The sequence below is a fragment of the Lissotriton helveticus genome, chromosome 1_1 (genome assembly GCF_964261635.1).
Source record: "Lissotriton helveticus chromosome 1_1, aLisHel1.1, whole genome shotgun sequence".
In the NCBI taxonomy this organism is placed as follows: domain Eukaryota; kingdom Metazoa; phylum Chordata; class Amphibia; order Caudata; family Salamandridae; genus Lissotriton; species Lissotriton helveticus.
The window spans coordinates 2,137,308,542-2,137,327,816 of NC_136057.1; the positions used below are offsets into that span (position 1 = coordinate 2,137,308,542).

The window sequence follows — 19,275 nt, forward strand, 5'->3', positions numbered from 1 at the left end:
GGCGTCTGAACTCGGACGTGGCGCAAGGCCTCTTTCAGCAGTGGGGAGAGCCTTGGTTAGATCTATTCGCCACCGAAGAGAACGCGCAATGTCATTAGTTCTGCGCTTTGGAATTTCCTAGGCGGCACTCGCTCGGAGACGCTTTTCGTCGCGAATGGAGCTGCGCTCTGTTGTACGCCTTTCCGCCTATACCACTTCTGCCCAGAGTGGTGAAGAAGATCAGGCGCGACCGGGCCCACGTCATCTTTGTGGCTCCAGACTGGGCACAAAGGTTTTGGTATCCCGAGCTACTCAGCATGTCAGTCGTTCCCCCGATTTGTCTGCCTCTTCAGGAGGACCTTCTGTCGCAGCAGCAGGGAACGGTCCTCCACCCGAACCTGTCCAGCCTCCACCTCCATGCGTGGAGATTGAGCGGCAGCAGTTGAGGCCATTTGACTTGCCTCCTGAAGTCTGTGATGTGATTCTGGCAGCCACCCTCCACAAAATCGGTATATGCCTGCAGGTGGAACAAATTTGTGGCATGGTGCACAGCAAAGGATGTGGATCCTCTCTCTGCCCCTCTTTCAGAGGTTCTCCTTTTCCTTCTTTCTCAAGGCCCAGCAGGGCTCTGCTCTGGGCACTCTTATGGGCTACCTCTCTGCCATTTCTGCCTTTTTGAGGCTTCCTGATCAGCCTTCTCTTTTCAAGTCCCCTGTTTTTAATAGATTCTTGAAGGGCATCACGCACATGTTTCCTCCTGTTCCTTTCGTGATGCCTCAGTGGGACTTGAACCTTGTTCTAACCTATCTGATGTGCGCTCCTTTCGAGCCACTTCACAATTGCCCTCTTCGTCTTCTAACTCTTAAGACTTCATTCCTGGTTGCCATCACCTCTGCCAGGAGGGTGAGTGAGCTCCAGGCTCTATCTTCTAAGCTTCCTTTCCTTTCTGTCCATCCGGACAAAGTTATTTTAAGAACGCGTCCTTCTTTCCTGCCCAAGGTGGTTATGGCCTTTCACATCGGGCAGTCCATCACCTTGCCCACCTTCTTTCCGCATCCTTCGAAAGAGGAAAAGTGGCTCCACCGCCTGAACCTAAAACGTGCGCTCTCCTTCTACCTAGATCGCACACGCCAGTTCCGGGTGGATTACCAGCTCTTTGTTGGTTACGTGGGCGCGAAGAAGGGACGGGCAGTGCACAAACAGACCATCTCTCGGTGAGTCGTGTTGTGCATCAAGGTCTGTTACTCCTTGGCTAAAAAGGAGCCCCCTGTTGGGCTGAGGGCCCATTTCACTCGGGCCATGGCGGCTACTACTGCCCTGGGTCGGGGAGTCCCTTGCAGGACATCTGTCAGGCAGCTACATGGGCCTCGCTGCACACGTTTGCTAAGCACTACTGCCTGGACAGCCAAGTCCAGAGAGATGGCTTTTTCGGCCGTTCCGTTCCTCAGGACTTTCTGGTGTGATCTTCGTTCGCAGACCCACCACCGGGGTTGGTATTGCTGGGGTATCTATTCTAAGGTAAGGAATCTAACACTAACCTGTTTCTTTCAGATGCACAAGTTACTTACCTTTGGTAACAATATATCTGTAAGAAACAGTAATTAGTGTTAGATTCCTTACCGCCCCACCCATCCTCCCCCTTCTGCAAACCGATATCTAGGGTTAAGGACATCCCTTTCAGGGCCCTAGTTTCATGGCACCAGTGTCGGTCTCTGCGTTCCTGGCGCGGAAAGGTATGTACAAGAACTGACAGCGCGCGAGGGCAGCGTCTAAGTACTCCGACGTCATCTCGGCGACCACGACGACGAACGCGGAGCCGCAGACGACGCCTACCGACGCGCAGGGGTACTGCTACGCAATACTTTCCGGATCCAGTCTGACGCCTGGGGATATTCTAAGGTAAGGAATCTAACACTAACTACTGTTTCTTACAGATATATTGTTACCGAAGGTAAGCAACTTGTGCTTCAGGGCCTGGGTATATTCCGACATTCCGCGTTCCTCCTCCTTCTCTTCTTTTTCCCAGGCTTCTTTGGTCATTTCTAATAAGGATCGTGGTTGTCGTCCATATAACATTTCAAATGATGAGCATCCGAGGCTACTCTGTGTTTGACACCTTATGATGTATAAGGCTAGAGGCAACAACTGGTCACACTCTCTGCCGTTTACTCAAGCATCTTTTTTAAGGTGGACTTGAGGGTCCCGTTGTACCTCTCGACGAGGCCGTTGGTTTGTGGGTGGTAGACTGATGATCTTATCTGCCGAAGATTTAACAACCCACAAACCTCCTTCATTAGTTTTGACACAAAGGGTGTGCCCTGAACGGTCAGGATCTCTTTGGGGAACCCCACTCGAGAGAAAAATTCCAGGATTTTTTGGGAAATCAAACGCGTGGTTGGTGCTCTCAGTGGGAAGGCTTCTGGAAATCTGGTGGCATAATCTATTATTACCAGAGCATATTCATTCCCTCGTCCTGTCCTCGGTAGTGCACCTATCAGATCCATCCCTACTCTCGAATGGGGTACCTATTATAGGTAGGGGCTGTAAGGGAACTGCTGGGGGGCGAGTAGTATTCCTCTTCTGGCAGATGTCACATGCCTGACAATGTGTTTTTATGTCCTTATATGTCCCAGGCCAAAAAAAATGCCTTACAACGTTCTGAGGGTTTTTTCACTCCCAATACGTCGTGCTGTTAAGTGGAAATGAGAGAAGAACATGATTTGTTCTCTGAAGGTTAATGGGACTAAGAGTTGGCGGGGCTCCTCTTTGTTACCCTGACGGTATAAAAGACCATCCTTGTTGAGAAATCGGGGGTAAATAGGATTAGTGCAATCCTGTGTACTATGAGCCTGTTCCCAGGCGTTCAATAAGGAGGCGTCATTAGCTTGAGCAAATCTGAAGCTTTTGTCTAGTGTCCAAGGCTCAGGAGTTATTAATGCAGCCACGGGAGTGTTGGCTTTCTGTCTTAACCCCTTGCCTGTGACCGGAATTCCGCTACTGTGCTGGACATTACGATCGCGGGCGTGGTCATGACGACCCCCAGCCGTCATGAGCACACGAGCACTGTGTGCCATGACGGCTGGGGGCCATCATCAGCATGGAAGGGGTTAAGGGATAATTGGGATGAGGGTCAGTCTGCCTCTGTAAGGTGTGTAGGAAGAGGTCTAGAAAACTAGGGTTGTCAGTCCCTATAATCAATTCTTCGGGCAACGTATCCATCACCCCCACCCGTATGACATAACTCCTACCCTCGGACAGGTCTAGGGGTATGGTCGCTACCGGGTAAGGCTCAACATCGCCATGCACGCATCTAATGTGTACCATGGTATCAGGTATCACCTGCATGGGCTTTATCAACACCCCCTGTATCACTGATTGCCGGCAACCGGAGTCAAGAAGGGCTTTTACCTCTTTCCCATTCACCCGTACACTCACGTGAAGCGCATTCCCCATCTCAGCGGTGTAAAGTATTGACTTGGGTATGTACCCCATCTCCATTGGCTCTTCAACTGGTTTTCTCTGTGGGCAAACTCGGGCAATATGTCTCCAGGCCCCTCACTCAAAGCATTGAGGCCCCCTGAACAAAGGGATCTCAGGTCTGTTGGCCCGAGGTTTGATGACTTCCGTGACCATGCGAGGTCTGTTCTCATATTTGCTGGTCAGGGGCTTGTTTGGTTTTTCCAATTCCCAGCCGTATTGCTTTGGTTGTGCTCGAGAATAGGTAGAGGCCATGTCAATGGTTAGTTCCGGAGTCAAATGGGAGTTCTGATGCAGCCATTTTTGGGTGTTGAACGGGAGTGCGTCTAAGTACTGTTCAAGATAGATTTTATTCATTATCTCTTCCTTGCTGCTTGTACTTGGCGTTAACCACTTATCTTCTGCCATCTTCAGGCGGAAAAACAGGGTTTTTTGGTTTTCCCCGGACAGGCCCTTCTCCTTTCTGAAATGCACCGATAGGCTTTTGCATCAAGTCCTAGGTGATCCAGTATCACCGTTTTTATTTCAGCATAGGGTGTATTTCCGGCTGCGTTGGCCACCTGATAGGCGGCTTGGGCTTCCCCGGTTAGCAAGGGAGCTAGAAAAAACAGTCATATCTCCACCGGCCATCCACAGGCCCGAGCAGCCCGTTCAACATTTAACAAGAAGGAATCAGGGTCTTCCCCTGACACGTATCTCTGTAGTGAAACCCCACAGGGTCCGGAGGTGGGATTTCTCTGTTCTCGAGGTGCTCGGTGAGAGGGATCATTCATCATCTTATGTAATCCCTCGATTTGAGCTAATATAGTATTTTTGAAGGTGTCTCTATCTGCCTGGGCAGAGGTAAGTTGTTGCTCTACTTCCCATCCGAGCTGTTCCTGGCCCTTCACCAGGTGTTGGATTAGGGCATCCATCGTGGTGTTTCAGATGGATGTCAGGCTGCCCGCATTCTCCACCACTTGTTGCGGGGTGGGTGAAAACGCAGAGACTTTGGTTGGTGTTAAGGAATGCTTTATTGGCCATAACACACGTTTTCGATAAGGCAAGTATCTATAGTAAGGTAGAGGGGGCTCTGATGACGTCTCGGGAGACACTCGGTCCCTCGGCGAGGTCCGTCCTCTCCTTCTCCACTCCAGCGCGGTGCCGTCAGGTCAGGGATACGCGGTGGTGGAGCGTGTAAGAAAACACAAAAGGACTCCGTTTGAGTGTAGTGTTCAAACCGCAAACTATGGTGAGGGAGGGAAAGTGAGGACACACTCGGTGCCCAACACGTCTACTAAAAAGTGAGGTTGGTGCTAGGGGCGGGGATACCGGGATAGTGGGAACCCAATTATTATCTCGGAGGTTTTCCCCTTCTGCCCACCCAGCCCGTGAAACGCTCGCGTACCTGCGAGAGCCACGCTCCTCCTGGAACGTGGCTGGGCGACCCACAGGGACGTTGGCCTCCTGGCTCCTGCAAATCTTCCACCTCTGCTCCTCCTTCGAGTCTCGTCTGCTTCGGTCTTCTTTCTACACTCCCGCCTTCTCCGACTCCTCCGGTGTACACACACACACCATCCTCTGCCGACTTCCTGGTTTTGAAGGTCCGACCCCTTCCTCGTCGTCATTGGGGGCGGGGTTTAGGGAGAGTACTCCCCAGTTAAAGAAGCAGTCCTCTTTTTCTTCGTCCTCGGGAAAGAGCAGAATATTCGGGACAGTCCAGTCCTCCTGTCATTGAGAAAAGAAAGGTGAGACAGGGTTTGTTTCATGGCCCCACTCATCACAGCTGTGTGTCCTGCTCATGGTCACGCTCTCCTTGTCACACATTCTAATGGGATATAAGGTTAATTTTACTACAATTAGATAAGTGGGATGATTGTTAGAGCACATGGTGACACACAAGCATTGGGCTTGGTGAAAATGTTCTGTATTATTGTTGACAGTATATGTGCGGCGAAGTAAGTTTTGTTGTCATGTTTTGAGGTGGAGATGTGATAAAGGGTTTTTTCACATGGCTATCCTGAAGAACACAGCAGTTGTTTGCCAAAACGTATGTGAATTCTAACTTGTACAAAAGCCACGCTATCTATGTGATTCTAACCTGTACAGAAGCCATGCAGTATGTGGGATTTAAAAACAATTATGACTGAAGAAACTGTATTAGTAATCTGAAAGAAACAGGTTAGTATTAGATTCCTTAGCTTAGAATATCCCCAGGCGTCAGTCTGGATCCGGAAACTTTTGCGTAGCAGTACCCCTGCGCGTCGGTAGGCGTCGTCTGCAGGCGTCCCCTGCGGCTCCGCGTCGTCGGCGTCGTGCGCCGTGATGACGTCGCTGGAGTATATAGACGCCGCCTCCGCGCGCTGACGTCAGTTCTTCTTTTTTCCGCGCCAGTTAGCGCAGATCCGAAGAGCAGTACTCCGGTCTTTTGACCAAGTTTTTGTTACATCTAACTCTTTCAGGTGCCGGTAGGATGCCCGGTTTTAAAAGTTGCGACGGGTGCGACCGCATGATGTCGGTCACCGACCACCATCGACTCTGCCTCCGGTGTCTGGGCGCGGACCACGACGTGGAGTCCTGCGTCCACTGCCGGGCCTTGACGAGTAAGGCTAGGCGGGAGCAGTCCCGCAAGCTGCTCGAGTTCCGGGTGTCGGCCCCGCGTCGAGAGCGGTCCCGGTCCGGCCGGAGGTCGAGGGAGCGGTCGAGAGAGCGATCGCGGAGCCGCCATGAGCGCTCCGGGAGTCGTCACCATTCCTCCGGTTCCTCAGGTAAGCGACACAAGAAGTCGGGGCGTCGTCACCGTACCCCCGACTCCCCCCGACGCCCGCGTGCTGCGGCCGGGGGTTCGGGTGGCCGCGGCCCCGCGTGGGTCGCCGACGCCGTCTGCCCCATACCCGTCGGTCCCTGGGGAAGGCGCGTCGCGCGAGGAGATTGAGGAGTTCCTCATGGCTATGAGGGCGATGTCTCCTCCGGCGGGGCCTACGGCGCCTGCGGGCCCGTCGGTCCCGTCTGGTTCGGCGCACCTGCCCCGACGCCGCCGGGTGCTCCGGCCCCGGCGCCGCTGGGCCCTTCAGGGTCGTCGCCGGCTGGTCAACCGGCCTCTCCGGCGCCGATTCCATCGGGGCAGCCCGTGGTACCGCCTCCGCGCGGCGCCGTGTCTCCGCCGTCGGTTCCGGCCGGCGTCGGGGCGCCGGCGCCGCGCGGTGCCACCCCCATTCCCTCTCTGACTCCTGACGCGGAGTCGGACCGGCGTCGTCCGACGCCGAGTCCGGCGCCGTTGGGGCCCCTTGGCTCCGAGGAGCCGGTCTATATCGTTGACTCGAACTATGGCGATGAGGATGATTATGGAGAGGGTTGGGAGGGGTCTGAGGACCCTTTGTCACGAGCATGCCAGTACGATGTGGACTGGGTCGGTGATTTAGGTGATGCCAGTGGTCTGGACGAATCGCCTAACCCTGGGTTTGTCTCGCCTCCCACTGTGGCGTCGGAGGCTGGGGCTGCCTATTCGGTGGTACTGATGAGGGCTGCCAAGGCCTTGAGCCTTGAGCTCCCCGTCGCTAAGGTGAAGCCTAACATCCTCACCGAGGTATTCAAACCGCAGTCATGCCCACAGGAGCCTCTGCTGCCGTTTAATGACGCCTTGACGGATGTCCTTTTGGGCACCTGGTCCAGGCCCGCTTCCGGTCCACCTGTTGACCGAAACGTTGCCAGGCGTCACTGTCCGTGTTCGGACGACCCTGCCTTCCTCTCCACCCATCCCTCCCCTGAGAGTCTGGTGATCCAGGCCTCCACTTCCCAGTCCGCATTCCCGACGGCTCCGCCCGATCGGGAATCTAAGCGATATGACCAGTTTGGCAAAAAGGTCTTCTCGTCTCTGAGTGCAGGACTGCGGTCTTTCAATACCGCATGCCTCTTAGGCCGCTACACCCACTCTTTGTGGGATACGGTCACGGAGTGTCTGCCGCAATGCCCGCAGGAGGTGCGGGACAAGCTCAACCAGGCCTTGGTTGAAGGCCGGGACGCGGCGAGGTACTCCATACGGTGTGGTCTTGACACGACCGACTCGCTGGGAAGGGCGATGTCCACGACGGTGGCGATTCGTCGCCATGCTTAGCTGCGATCCGCCAACTTCTCGCCGGATGTCCAGAATGCCCTGATGGACATGCCATTCGATGGCAGTCGCCTGTTCGGCGACAAAGCGGACAACGCGCTTGAGCGCTTCAAGGACTCCAGGGTCACGGCCAAGTCCTTGGGTCTCTCGATCCAGCGCCAGCAGACGGGTTCGTTTCGCTCCTTTCGTGGCCACGGAAGGGGCGGTCCCACACGTGCTGCCAGCCACGCACCACAGAACGCTCCTCAGCGCGGTGGCGGCCGTGGATTCCGCCGTGGTGGCGGTCGGGGACAGCGGCGAGGTCAGTCCACACCTGCCCCCGCAGCAGCCTCCAAGTCCTCCTAGTCCGAGCTTTCAGGCCCATGTGACGCCAGTGGGTGGCAGGGTTCGCCATCACCACTCCCGCTGGCGCACTATCACATCGGACAGGTGGGTGCTGCAGCTCGTCCGAAGGGGCTACTCCCTCCCCTTCGAGACCTCTCCTCCAGCCATGCCACCGCAGAACCACCGTGTGTCGGGGGACCACTTGACACTTCTGCAGGAGGAAGTTACGGCCCTCTTGGCCAAGGGGGCCATCGAGCGCGTTCCTGGGCCAGAAGTAGGGTGTGGTTGCTACTCCCACTACTTTCTGGTGCCCAAGAAGGACAAAGGGGGCCTGCGTCCTATCTTGGACCTACGGAACGTCAACGGCTTCCTCCGGAAGGAGAAGTTCAAGATGTTGACTTTGGCTCAGGTCTTGGCTGCTCTAGACCCGCAAGACTGGATGGTAGCGTTGGACTTGCAGGATGCGTATTTTCACATCCCCGTCCTGCCGGCCCACCGGCGTTACCTGCGGTTCACGGTAGGCCACGAGCACTTTCAGTTTATCGTGCTCCCATTCGGCCTTACCAGCGCCCCACGGGTGTTCACGAAGGTGATGGCGGTGGTCGCAGCTCATCTGCGCCGGTTAGGGGTTTCAGTCTTCCCCTACCTCGACGACTGGTTGTTGAAGGCGGGCTCGCCCCACACAGTCGTCCACCACCTCCAGATGACGGCAGACCTCCTGCACGAGCTGGGGTTTTCCATCAATGTGCCGAAATTACACCTGTGTCCCTCTCAAAAGCTCCTTTTCATCGGAGCGGTTCTCGACTCGGCGCAGTTTCGGGTTTATCCTCCGGAACGGCGGATCCGGGATATCCAGGCCTTGATTCCCATCTTTCAGCCGTTATCCCGGGTTTCGGTCAGGTTGACGCTGCGGCTTCTGGGGCTGATGGCCTCCTGCATCCTTCTGGTGCATCACGCCAGATGGCGGATGCGGGCTCTGCAGTGGGACCTGAAGTTTCAGTGGGCCCAGCATCAGGGCAACCTTTCCGACCATGTCCTGATCTCGGAGGGCACTGCGAGACAGTTGCAGTGGTGGCTTACGGACCGCGATTGGGTCAGAGGCAGATCCTTCTCCCTTCCCCAACCGGAGCACGTGGTTGTGACGGACGCGTCCCTCCAGGGCTGGGGTGGCCATTTGGGAGAGGCGGAGATCAGAGGCATCTGGTCTCCGGCGGAGTCCCGGCTCCATATCAACATGTTGAAGCTGCGGGCGATTCGCCTAGCACTGAAGGCATTCCTCCCCTTTGTCAACGGGAGTGTAGTGCAGGTGTTCACGGACAACACCACCGCCATGTGGTACTGCAACAAACAGGGCGGTGTGGGGTCGTGGACCCTTTGCCAGGAGGCCCTGCGTCTCTGGCAATGGCTGGAACGTCAGGGCGTGACTCTGACGGTTCAACACCTGGCGGGTTCTCTGAACGCCAGGGCGGACGAACTCAGCCGTCGGTGCTCGGTGGATCACGAATGGCGTCTGAACTCGGACGTGGCGAGAGGCCTCTTTCTGCAATGGGGAGAGCCTTGGTTAGATCTATTCGCCACAGAAGAGAACGCGCAATGTCATCAGTTCTGCGCGTTGGAGTTTCCAAGACGGCACTCGCTCGGCGACGCCTTTCGGCGCGAGTGGAGTTGCGGTCTGTTGTACGCCTTTCCGCCTATACCACTTCTGCCCAGAGTGCTGAAGAAGATCAGGCGCGACCGGGCCCAAGTTATCCTTGTGGCTCCGGACTGGGCTCGAAGGTACTGGTATCCCGAGCTACTCAGCATGTCAGTCGGTCCCTCGATCCGCCTGCCCCTTCAGGAGGACCTTCTGTCGCAGCAGCAGGGGACGGTCCTCCACCCGAACCTGTCCAGTCTCCACCTCCATGCGTGGAGATTGAGCGGCGACAGTTGAGGCCATTTGACTTGCCTCCTGAAGTCTGTGATGTGATTCTGGCAGCCAGGCGTCCCTCCACAAAGTCGGTATACGCCTGCCGGTGGAACAGATTTGTGGCATGGTGCACAGCAAAGGCTGTGGATCCCCTTTCTGCCCCTCTTTCCGAGGTTCTCCTCTTCCTTCTTTCCCTTGCCCAGCAGGGCTCTGCTCTGGGCACTATCAAGGGCTATCTTTCTGCCCTTTCCGCCTTCTTAAGGCTACCTGATCAGCCATCTTTATTCAAGTCCCCTATTGTACTGAGATTCTTGAAAGGCATCACGCACATGTATCCACCTGCTCCGTTCGTGATGCCTCAGTGGGACTTGAACCTGGTTCTGACATTCTTGATGTGTGCTCCCTTTGAGCCGCTTCATTCCTGTCCTCTCCGTCTTCTCACTTTAAAGACGGCCTTCCTGGTTGCCATCACCTCTGCCAGGAGAGTGAGTGAGCTCCAGGCTCTTTCTGTTAAACCTCCTTTCTTGTCCGTTCATCCTGACAAGGTGGTTCTTAGGACTAGACCTTCTTTCCTGCCCAAAGTGGTTTCTGCTTTTCACATTGGGCAGTCCATCACCTTACCCTCCTTCTTCCCGCCTCCGCATCCTTCAAAAGATGAAGAGCGGCTCCATCGTCTGGACCCAAAACGTGCGCTTTCATTTTATATGGATCGCACACGCCAGTTCCGGGTGGATGACCAACTGTTTGTTGGCTACGTGGGTGAGAAGAAGGGAAGGGCGGTACAGAAACGAACCATCTCTCGGTGGGTCGTCCTGTGCATCAAAGCATGCTACTCTTTGGCTCGGAAGGAGCCTCCTGTTGGGCAGAGGGCCCATTCCACTCGGGCCACGGCGGCTACTACTGCCCTGGGCCGGGGAGTCCCTTTGCAGGACATTTGCCAGGCGGCTACGTGGGCCTCGCTGCACACCTTTGCGAGGCATTACTGCCTGGACAGTCAAGTCCGGAGGGACGGCTTCTTTGGCCGTTCGGTCCTCCAGGATTTTCTGGTGTAGGATTGTATTGGTTCGCAGACCCACCACCGGGGTTGGTATTGCTGGGGTATCTATTCTAAGGTAAGGAATCTAATACTAACCTGTTTCTTTCAGATGAACAAGTTACTTACCTTCGGTAACGATATATCTGTAAGAAACAGTAGTTAGTATTAGATTCCTTACCGCCCCGCCCATCCTCCCCGTTCTGCGAACTGATACCTAGGGTTAAGGACATCCCTTTCAGGGCCCTAGTTTCACATGGCACCAGTGTTGGTTCTCACATGGCTCTGCGTGTTCTGGCGCGGAAAAGCTGTGTGCAAAGAACTGACGTCAGCGCGCGGAGGCGGCGTCTATATACTCCAGCGACGTCATCACGGCGCACGACGCCGAGCCACAGGGGACGCCTGCAGACGACGCCTACCGACGCGCAGGGGTACTGCTACACAAAAGTTTCCGGATCCAGACTGACGCCTGGGGATATTCTAAGGTAAGGAATCTAATACTAACTACTGTTTCTTACAGATATATCGTTACCGAAGGTAAGTAACTTGTTCTACAAGAAGTGCAGTTGATATTTTAAAAAGAGATCCTTGATAGGACATGAGAAATGTAAATCAATGGAGAAATTGGTAAAGACTCAGGGTTGTATGATATGGTGTACAGACTAAAGCACAGGCAATGTGCTGCACTGAAGACCAAATTCCATTACTATTTTTATTGTTGTGATGCAATTTATGAATGTTAAGATGACGTTTTGGTATGAATGAAGGCGCAAATGACTGGTTGGTGGAAATGGTGTGGAAGTATGTATTAGGCATGTGTATTTGTTAATATGATGAATTGGAACGCTTCTCACGTGTGATCCAAGTGAGTGTGTTCTTAACTCTTTGCCCAATTTTGATATGAAATATAAGAAGTTTGATTGAATTTTCAATGCAATGTATGAATATATTGATGAGGATAAATAAATAATAAAGGAAGAGTAGGCAAAAGTGGATCACATTTTACTTCTGGGCTGCCTATGTACTGAAGTGAGTGAGTGTGGAGTTGTTGAATATATAGGTTGCCCGAGGAACTTTGTTCTAATCTTTAGCAAGACCTGCATTTTACACTTGCAGCAGGTTGCTTCTTGGGACATTTACTTTTGACTTGAACATTGTTAATCCTATGGTGCAAAGTACCCTTGGCTATAAAGGAGGGACTTGGTGCTGCTAGTTACCGAAGAAGGTGTACTTATTCTATTGGATGAAATACCCACTCTACATTAAGACTACAGCTAATTTAATTATTTTAAGGCCTATGTCATATAGGCCATGGTACTTGGCTCTTGCCTCCATGCTGGAACATGCATACTTGCTTTTGAAAGGGAATGGAGCATTCATGTAAAATGTAAGGAATTTGACATAGGGCTTGCTGCTACACCATTGATGCATGGCGACAGTAACATACCCAAAACCTTCATTGATGACATCACAGCGAGATCATGCTAGAATGGATCTTGTTTAGTCTACTAGTTTTTATGTTTCTATATTGAATTGTTTGTTTCTTTCTTGACTTCTGTGTTTATATGTGTGATTGTCTACAATTGATGATAATCTTTTGTAGTGAACTATAATACATACTTGTAATGTGAAAGCTATAACGTTGACTCAAAATTCAATCAAGAATTGTTCTAAATTTTTTTTTAAAACAACACCAAAAACTGCTACAGCAGTGTGTACTGTGGTAGTTTACACAACTTGTAAAAAAGCAGATAATGCCGGGCACTTCCGTACATGTTTAGGCATTATGTTTGAAATTATTGAACACATGTCTGAATATCTAAAATCATTCTATATTGCAGATTCAAAAACAAGCCATTCAGTTGATGTTGAGAAACTCTCGCTTTCCTCCCATCAACAAGGACCCTCTGTAATGGAAGTTGACGGTGGTAATAAAAATAAATTTTCTCCTGAGACTCAGGTTACTCCTAAAAAGGTAGAGTTGGAAGTAGTTAGATATTTTTCTGGCTTTTGACCTGGTTATCCTAAATTACTGCTACTGATGTTTGTTTGGATGCAAATATGATGGAGACATCTAGCTGCAGATTCCTTACATTTGAACTTCCAGGTGGGAGGCTGGATCCGGAAGATTTTTCTCAGCACTACCCCTGCGCGCCAGAAGGTGGCGTCTGTCGACTCCGCGTGAAGTCGTCTGGGTCGTGTTCGTCGCCATGACGTCTGCGTTGTCAATATAGCCACCACTCCGGCGCGCTGATATCTGTTCTTTTTGTGCCATCGGCACCGATCCTTTGAAGAGAGCTACCCCCTGTCATTTTTTGACTGACTTTTTGTTGACTTCGTTGGTGTGTCGGTGTGGCATGTCGAGTAAGAAGACTTTGAGGTTCAAGCCGTGCGGCGCTTGTCACCGTGCCATGTCGGTCAAGGAACCCCATCTGGTCTGTCTTTGATATCTGGAGTGTGACCACAACACCAAGTCGTGCTCCGACTGCCGTGCCATGGCCCCGAAGCTTTGAGGGAGCAGTCGCTAAAGCTTCTCGTGGCCCGGCGTCCTGCACTTCGGAGGTTGCCTCGTTGGTCTCGGTCAATGTCTCGGTCGAGAGAAAGGTCTGAGCACCGTTCTGATGAATCGAAACCCTCTTCGTTGCAGTCAAGTAAGAGGCACCACAAGAAGTCGAAGCATGCTTCGTCTTCACCCCGCCCGTCTCACGAAATGGCTGAGGCAACTCCGCGTTGGAGGCCTGCTACGTGGAGCGGGTGCCTGGGTTGTCTCCGCGTTTCCATCCCTTCCCGGGACCGAGAGCAACCCCTGCCCAACTAATAGAACTTTTATGATGCCACGTACGCTATATTTGGGCGGCCTGACCATGCCAGCGACCTCTGGCCCCTCAGGCTCAGAAGACGGAGGGCCCCCGTGTGTTCTATGCCGGCGGCTCCAGCCCTGGCATCACGGCCTCTGGGTGGACCCATTCCTGGGTCCAGTCCGCCGCCTGTCACACCACCTCAGCGACCTTCCCTGGCATCGCGTCTGGCGCCGAGGTCTTTGGCGTTACCATCGCCTACCAGCAGCCCCTTCCCTATCCTCTTTCCCGACAACACAGAGCCGGTTGGGCATCTTCTGACGCCTCGACCGGTGCCAATGACGCCATATGGCTCCCTGACATTTTTTCTGCCCTATTCAGAAGGGTTAGGAATGGAGAAGAGGATTGGGAGGGGCAGCGCGATCCTTGGAAATCCTGCAACAGCATCAAGATCTGGACTGGTAGGAGGAGTTTGGTAAAGCCAGTGGTCTGAACACCTCCCCAGACACTGTCATGCTTTCTCCACCTACCCTAGTTACGGAGGAGGGGGCATCTTTTGCCATGGTGGTGCGTAGGGCTGCGGAGGTCCTTGACCTGCAGCTTCCTACAGTGGCAGTCAAGACAAATGTCCTGACCTAGGTCCTGCAGCCCAGGGTCTCGAGTTTGGAACCCCTACTGCCCTTTAATGAGACCTTGACAGATGGCCATCTGGGGACAAGGTCCAAACCCAGCACAGGGAGTCCTGTGAATAGGACGATCGCCCGCTGCCATTGCCCTGCACCGGGCGACCCAACTTTCCTCGCCACCCACCCCACCCCCCAAAGCTAGGTGGTCCAAGTTTTCACTTCTCGTGGCACATTTCCTTCCGCATCCCCGGACAGGGAATCCAAGAGGCAGAAACATTTCTTGAAGAAAATGTTTTCTTCCGCCAGCCTAGCATTGTGGCCAGTGAACACTGCATGCCTCTTGGGCTGTTATTCCCATTCCATATGCGATACCGTGGCACAGGTGCTGCCCAGAGTCTCGGAGGAGGACCTGGATCTACACTCCCAAGCTATATCAGATGGGAGGGGCGCAGCGAAGTTCACAATCAGATGTGGCTTGGACACGACGGACTCGCTAGGCAGAACGATTTACACAACAGTGGCTGTACGTCGCAACGCCTGGCTGAAAATATCTGTTTTTTCGGAGGATGTCCAGGCCAACCTCATGGACATGCCCTTCGATGGCTCCCGTCTCTTCGGAGACAAAGCAGATGCTGCCCTTGAGCGCGTTAAAGACTCGCAGGCCACAGCCAAGTCTTTGGGCCTCACTACTGCCCCCACAGCTTCATCCAATGTTCGCTCCTTTTGTGGCTACAGAACAGCCTATCAGCTGCACCAATCCTACCCTGGCTTAGAGGGCTTCGCAAGTTCAGCAACCCAACACACTAGAACAGGGGTATCGGGCCAAGAAAGCTGCACTTTATCCAATGTATTGTGGTATGATAAATTTGTTGTGGGTGCTAAGAACCTGAAGTCATATACCCCTAGACTCCCAACATAATTCAAAAACAGCACAGTGGTTCAGCACCCCACACAATGTACAGTTGACAATGACAGTCAAAACAATAATCCGGAAGAAAACAATTCAGTAGGACTTAAAGTTTTCTTTCTTGCTTTTATTGAAAGTCTTCAAGTAAAAAAACGTAGCCAACGTGTTTCGTCTGTAGGACTTCTTCAGGGCGAAAGGTATTCATACGTCTTTTCAAAGGTTTTCTCTGAGGACTTTTTATATTATATATTTTCAAAGTTTCAGCTGTGAGTGGCATTAACGGCCTTATTGCGTAGAGCTGTAGTCAAATCCTTTTTTTTCCCAAAACTTTGCAGTCAGAACTTCAGATGTGCAAGGCATAAATGGCCTTATTATGAAGGATAGCAGTCAAATCCTTCTATGCATCATGATCAAAGGGCCATCAGAAACGTTTTTTTCATTGTCCACAACCCATCTGTTTTCGATCACGAGCAACGTCGGCAGGGCCGTGGACGCAGTTTACCCCAGCCTTGTGGGTCAGAAAACCAGACGTTGAGCCAAGCTACAAACCCCTCCTTCGCTGCAAAACCTTCCTAGTCCAGTCTCCCATGATCATGCTCGCCCATTCGATGGCAGAATACGCCATCATCTCCACCACTGGCAAAACATTACATCGAACAAGTGGGTTTTACAAATAGTCCGAAGGGGCTACTCCCTTCACTTTGAGACTACTCCTCCATCCATGCCTTCAGTGTACGATCGGCTGACCGAGGATCACCTTGCCTTGCTCCGTGAGGAAGTCTTAACTCTCTTGGCCGAGGGTGCTATTGAGAGGGTTTCCGGGCCCGAAGTAGGTAGTGGTTGCTATTCCCGCTACTTTCTGGTCCCGAAGAAGGACGGAGCCCTTCGCCTTATTCTAGACCTCAGAGCCCTCAATTATTTCCTCAAAAAGGAGAAATTCAAGATGCTCACGCTTGCTCAGGAGACTGGATGGTAGCTCTGGACTTGCAGGATGCCTACTAACATATCCCCATCCTGCCTGCCTATCGTCGCTACCTGCGGTTCACGGTGAGCCACGAGCTCTTTCAGTTTGCAGTGCTCCCCTTTGACCTTACCAGCACCCCTCGGGTGTTCATGAAGGTGATGGCAGTGGTCGCAGCCCATCTGCGGAGATCAGGGGTTCCAGTCTTCCCCTATCTCGACGACTGGTTGTTGAAGGCAGGCTCATCCCAAGCAGTTGTCTCCCACCTCCAGGCTATGGTGAACCTCCTGCAGTTGCTGGGGTTCACTATCCACGTCCCAACTCCCTTTCAGACGCTCCTTTTCATTGTGGCGGCTCTGTGCAAGGTGCACTTTTGGGTCTATCCTCCCAAACTGTGCGTCCAAGATATTCAGGCTATGATACCGATGTTTCAGGCTTTATCTTAGATTTTGGTGAGAATGACCGAGGCTGTTGGGACTCATGGCCTCCTGCATCCTGCTAGAGACCCATGCACGGTGGCACATGCAGGCTCTGCAGTGGGACCTGAAGTTCCAATGGGCACAGCATCGAGGAAATCTCACCAACCTGGTTCAGATTTCAGAGAGCACTGCGAAAGACCTGCAGTGATGGCTAACAGACCGCGATTGGTTCAAGGGCAGACCCCTCGCCCTTCCCCACCCAGATCTTACAGTAGTGACGGATGCGTCCCTTTTGGGATGGGTGGCCATCTAGGGGAGGTGGAGATCAGAGGACTCTGGTCTCTGGTGGAAGCCAAGCTTCATTTAAATCTCCAGGAGCTTTAGGCGATCCGGCTATCAATAAAAGCTTTTTTGCCATCATTAAAGGGAAGGCTCGGACAGGTGTTTACGGACATCACTGCCGCCATGTGGTACTGCAACAAACAGGGCAGAGTGGGGTCGTAGACCTTTTGTCAAGAGGCCCTGCATCTCTGAACTTGGCTGGAACTTCAGGGCATTTTTCTGGTGGTTCAACACCTGGCCGGTTCTCTGAACGCGAGGGCGGATGAGATCAGCCGAAGGTGCCTTGCAGGTCACGAATGGTGTCTCCATCCGTAGGTGGCACAAGGTCTCTTTCAGCGGTGGGGAGAACCTTGCTTAGATCTGTTCGCCTCTGAAGAGAACGCGCAATGACAGCAGTTTTGCACGTTGGAGTTTCTATGGCAGCACTTGCTCTGCGATGCTTTTCGCTGTGAATGGAGCTCAGGCCTCCTATATGCCTTTTTGCCCATACCACTCCTGCCCTGCGCGCTCAAGAACATCAGGTGCGACCGGGCACAAGTCATTCTTGTGGCTCCTGACTGGGCACAGAGTGTTTGGTATTGTTCGACCTGGCATCATTGGCGTAGGTCTCCCTTCCCCTGCTACTCTTCCTGTCTTGTATGTTGGCTGGATATAGATGTTCTGGGCGCCGCGCCACTGCTACTCATTGCCACAGCGCGAATGCTCCATATATATAAATAACTGTGTGAATTAGGATAACTCTGACGCTTACATTAGTATAGCCTATTTTGTTAAGGATTACTGTCTATCACCCTATATGGGCCTAGGAACCCGATAGGAACTACGAGTTTAATATGTTTATAATCAGGCCGGCGAGGGCCACCTTCTAGTGCGGACCGTTTTGATATTATATGTTGTGAAATGCCTTTCCTGAAAACGCGGTAGTTTATTGTTTAAAGCTTTACTGCGGGCTGTTGCGAGTATGCGTATTGGCCGTCTGGTTTTGGAGCAGCAGGGCCAACTGGGTCAGACCTGGCTGGAGAGATGGATCGGTATTCCAAACGTGGGGAGAGGTGACTCTTTGATCCAAGCAGGGTCGCGCCTGGCAAGGTGAATGACGGCTCCACCTCCCACTGGGTGTCTGATAGCAGACCCCCTCATTCTGAAAGGGTGGATGTCGCCTCGTAAACCAAGTGCTCCACGACCCCACCGATATAGTTCTATCTGGAGTCAGTGATTTGCAACCTTAGAGAACAAAGACTTGTTAGGTATAAAATGCTGCGCTGGAACTTTGGCCACGTGTTTCTTCTGGATGTCAAGACGAAACTCTTTCCGAGTAAATGGAGAAAAGGACTGTGCAACTTTAACCCATCTTGCCGAAGAAACCACCCGAGGGCCCAAATCGAGGGAGTCTCCTGCCGAAGTCTCAGGCACATTAGACTTCACCCAGTCGGCCTTTGGAATTCCCGTGTGGGGAGTTCCGCTTGCAGGTGAGGCCCCCGTCGAGTAATCCGGAGCCTCTAGGTCTACTGTAAGAGCTGCTGACTGGACCTCTTTTGCACCTTTCTTTGCTGAACCTGTGCGGGCCGCTGCACCTCAGAGGGAACTGCCGCCGCTGAGCGCCCGCCTAATTCTGAACCTTTGAACCTTTCTTTGCTGAACCTGTGCGGTCCGCTGATGCTCAGAGGGATCTGCCACCGATGTGCGCCCGCCTAATTCTGAACCTTTTGAACCTTTCTTTGCTGAACCTGTGCGGGCCGCTGCAACTCAGAGGGAACTGCTGCCACTGAGCGCCCGCCTAAATCTGCACCCTCCAACCCTCTGCAGGATCCGTGTGGGCGGCCGCAGCTGAAGGAGAGCTGTTACCGCTGGGAGCCGCCGGAACCTGCACCACCGTGATTTGTCCCATGGGCCGCCGAGGGAGTGCTGTAGCCGCTGAGTGCCCACACCCTTTTGCTACTGTGCACCACCGTGGTTTGTCCCGTGGGCCGCTGAAGCTGAGAGAGAGCTGTAGCCGCTGTCTGCCCACACCTTTTGCTACTGTGCACCACCGTGCTGCGTCCCGTGGGCCGTCGCAGACGAGAGAGAGTTGTAGCCGCTGACTGCCCACACCTTTTGCTACTGTGCATCACCGTGAACTGTCCCGTGGGCCGCCGCAGTGGATGGATGGATGGATGGGTTTTTATATAGCGCAATATCACCGCCAGGTCTCAAAGCGCTTTGCATTGGCAACCCGTCCTGGTTTTTCTCTGTGAGATAGCCCCTACTGGGTATCCCCAAGGTGAAAGCCAGGCATCCCGCCGCGGGGGCCATAGTGGAGATTAAGCAAGCTATTGCCCAGAGTTGCAGAGTGTGAACCTGTGATTCGAGTAGGCACCGATGCGAGAATTACCGAGTCCGTGGACATTTTGGGCTCAAGACCCTGCCGCGTCGG

The 19,275-nt window shown here is 53.1% G+C and overlaps 1 protein-coding gene across 7 annotated transcripts in view; it reads left to right on the forward strand.

Moving 5' to 3' along the window:
- BRDT (bromodomain testis associated) overlaps positions 1-19,275 on the forward strand; it is a 2,808,714-nt gene that overhangs the window by 2,514,463 nt on the left and 274,976 nt on the right. For 6 of the 7 annotated variants that reach the window (XM_078646309.1, XM_078646312.1, XM_078646315.1 and 3 more), the window contains one exon: positions 12,651-12,784. The exons of the other annotated variant lie outside the window; for it this stretch is intronic. In XM_078646309.1, the coding sequence (XP_078502435.1) occupies positions 12,651-12,784 (134 nt within the window). The remainder of the gene's footprint in view (positions 1-12,650; positions 12,785-19,275) is intronic. 7 annotated transcript variants of the gene reach the window in all.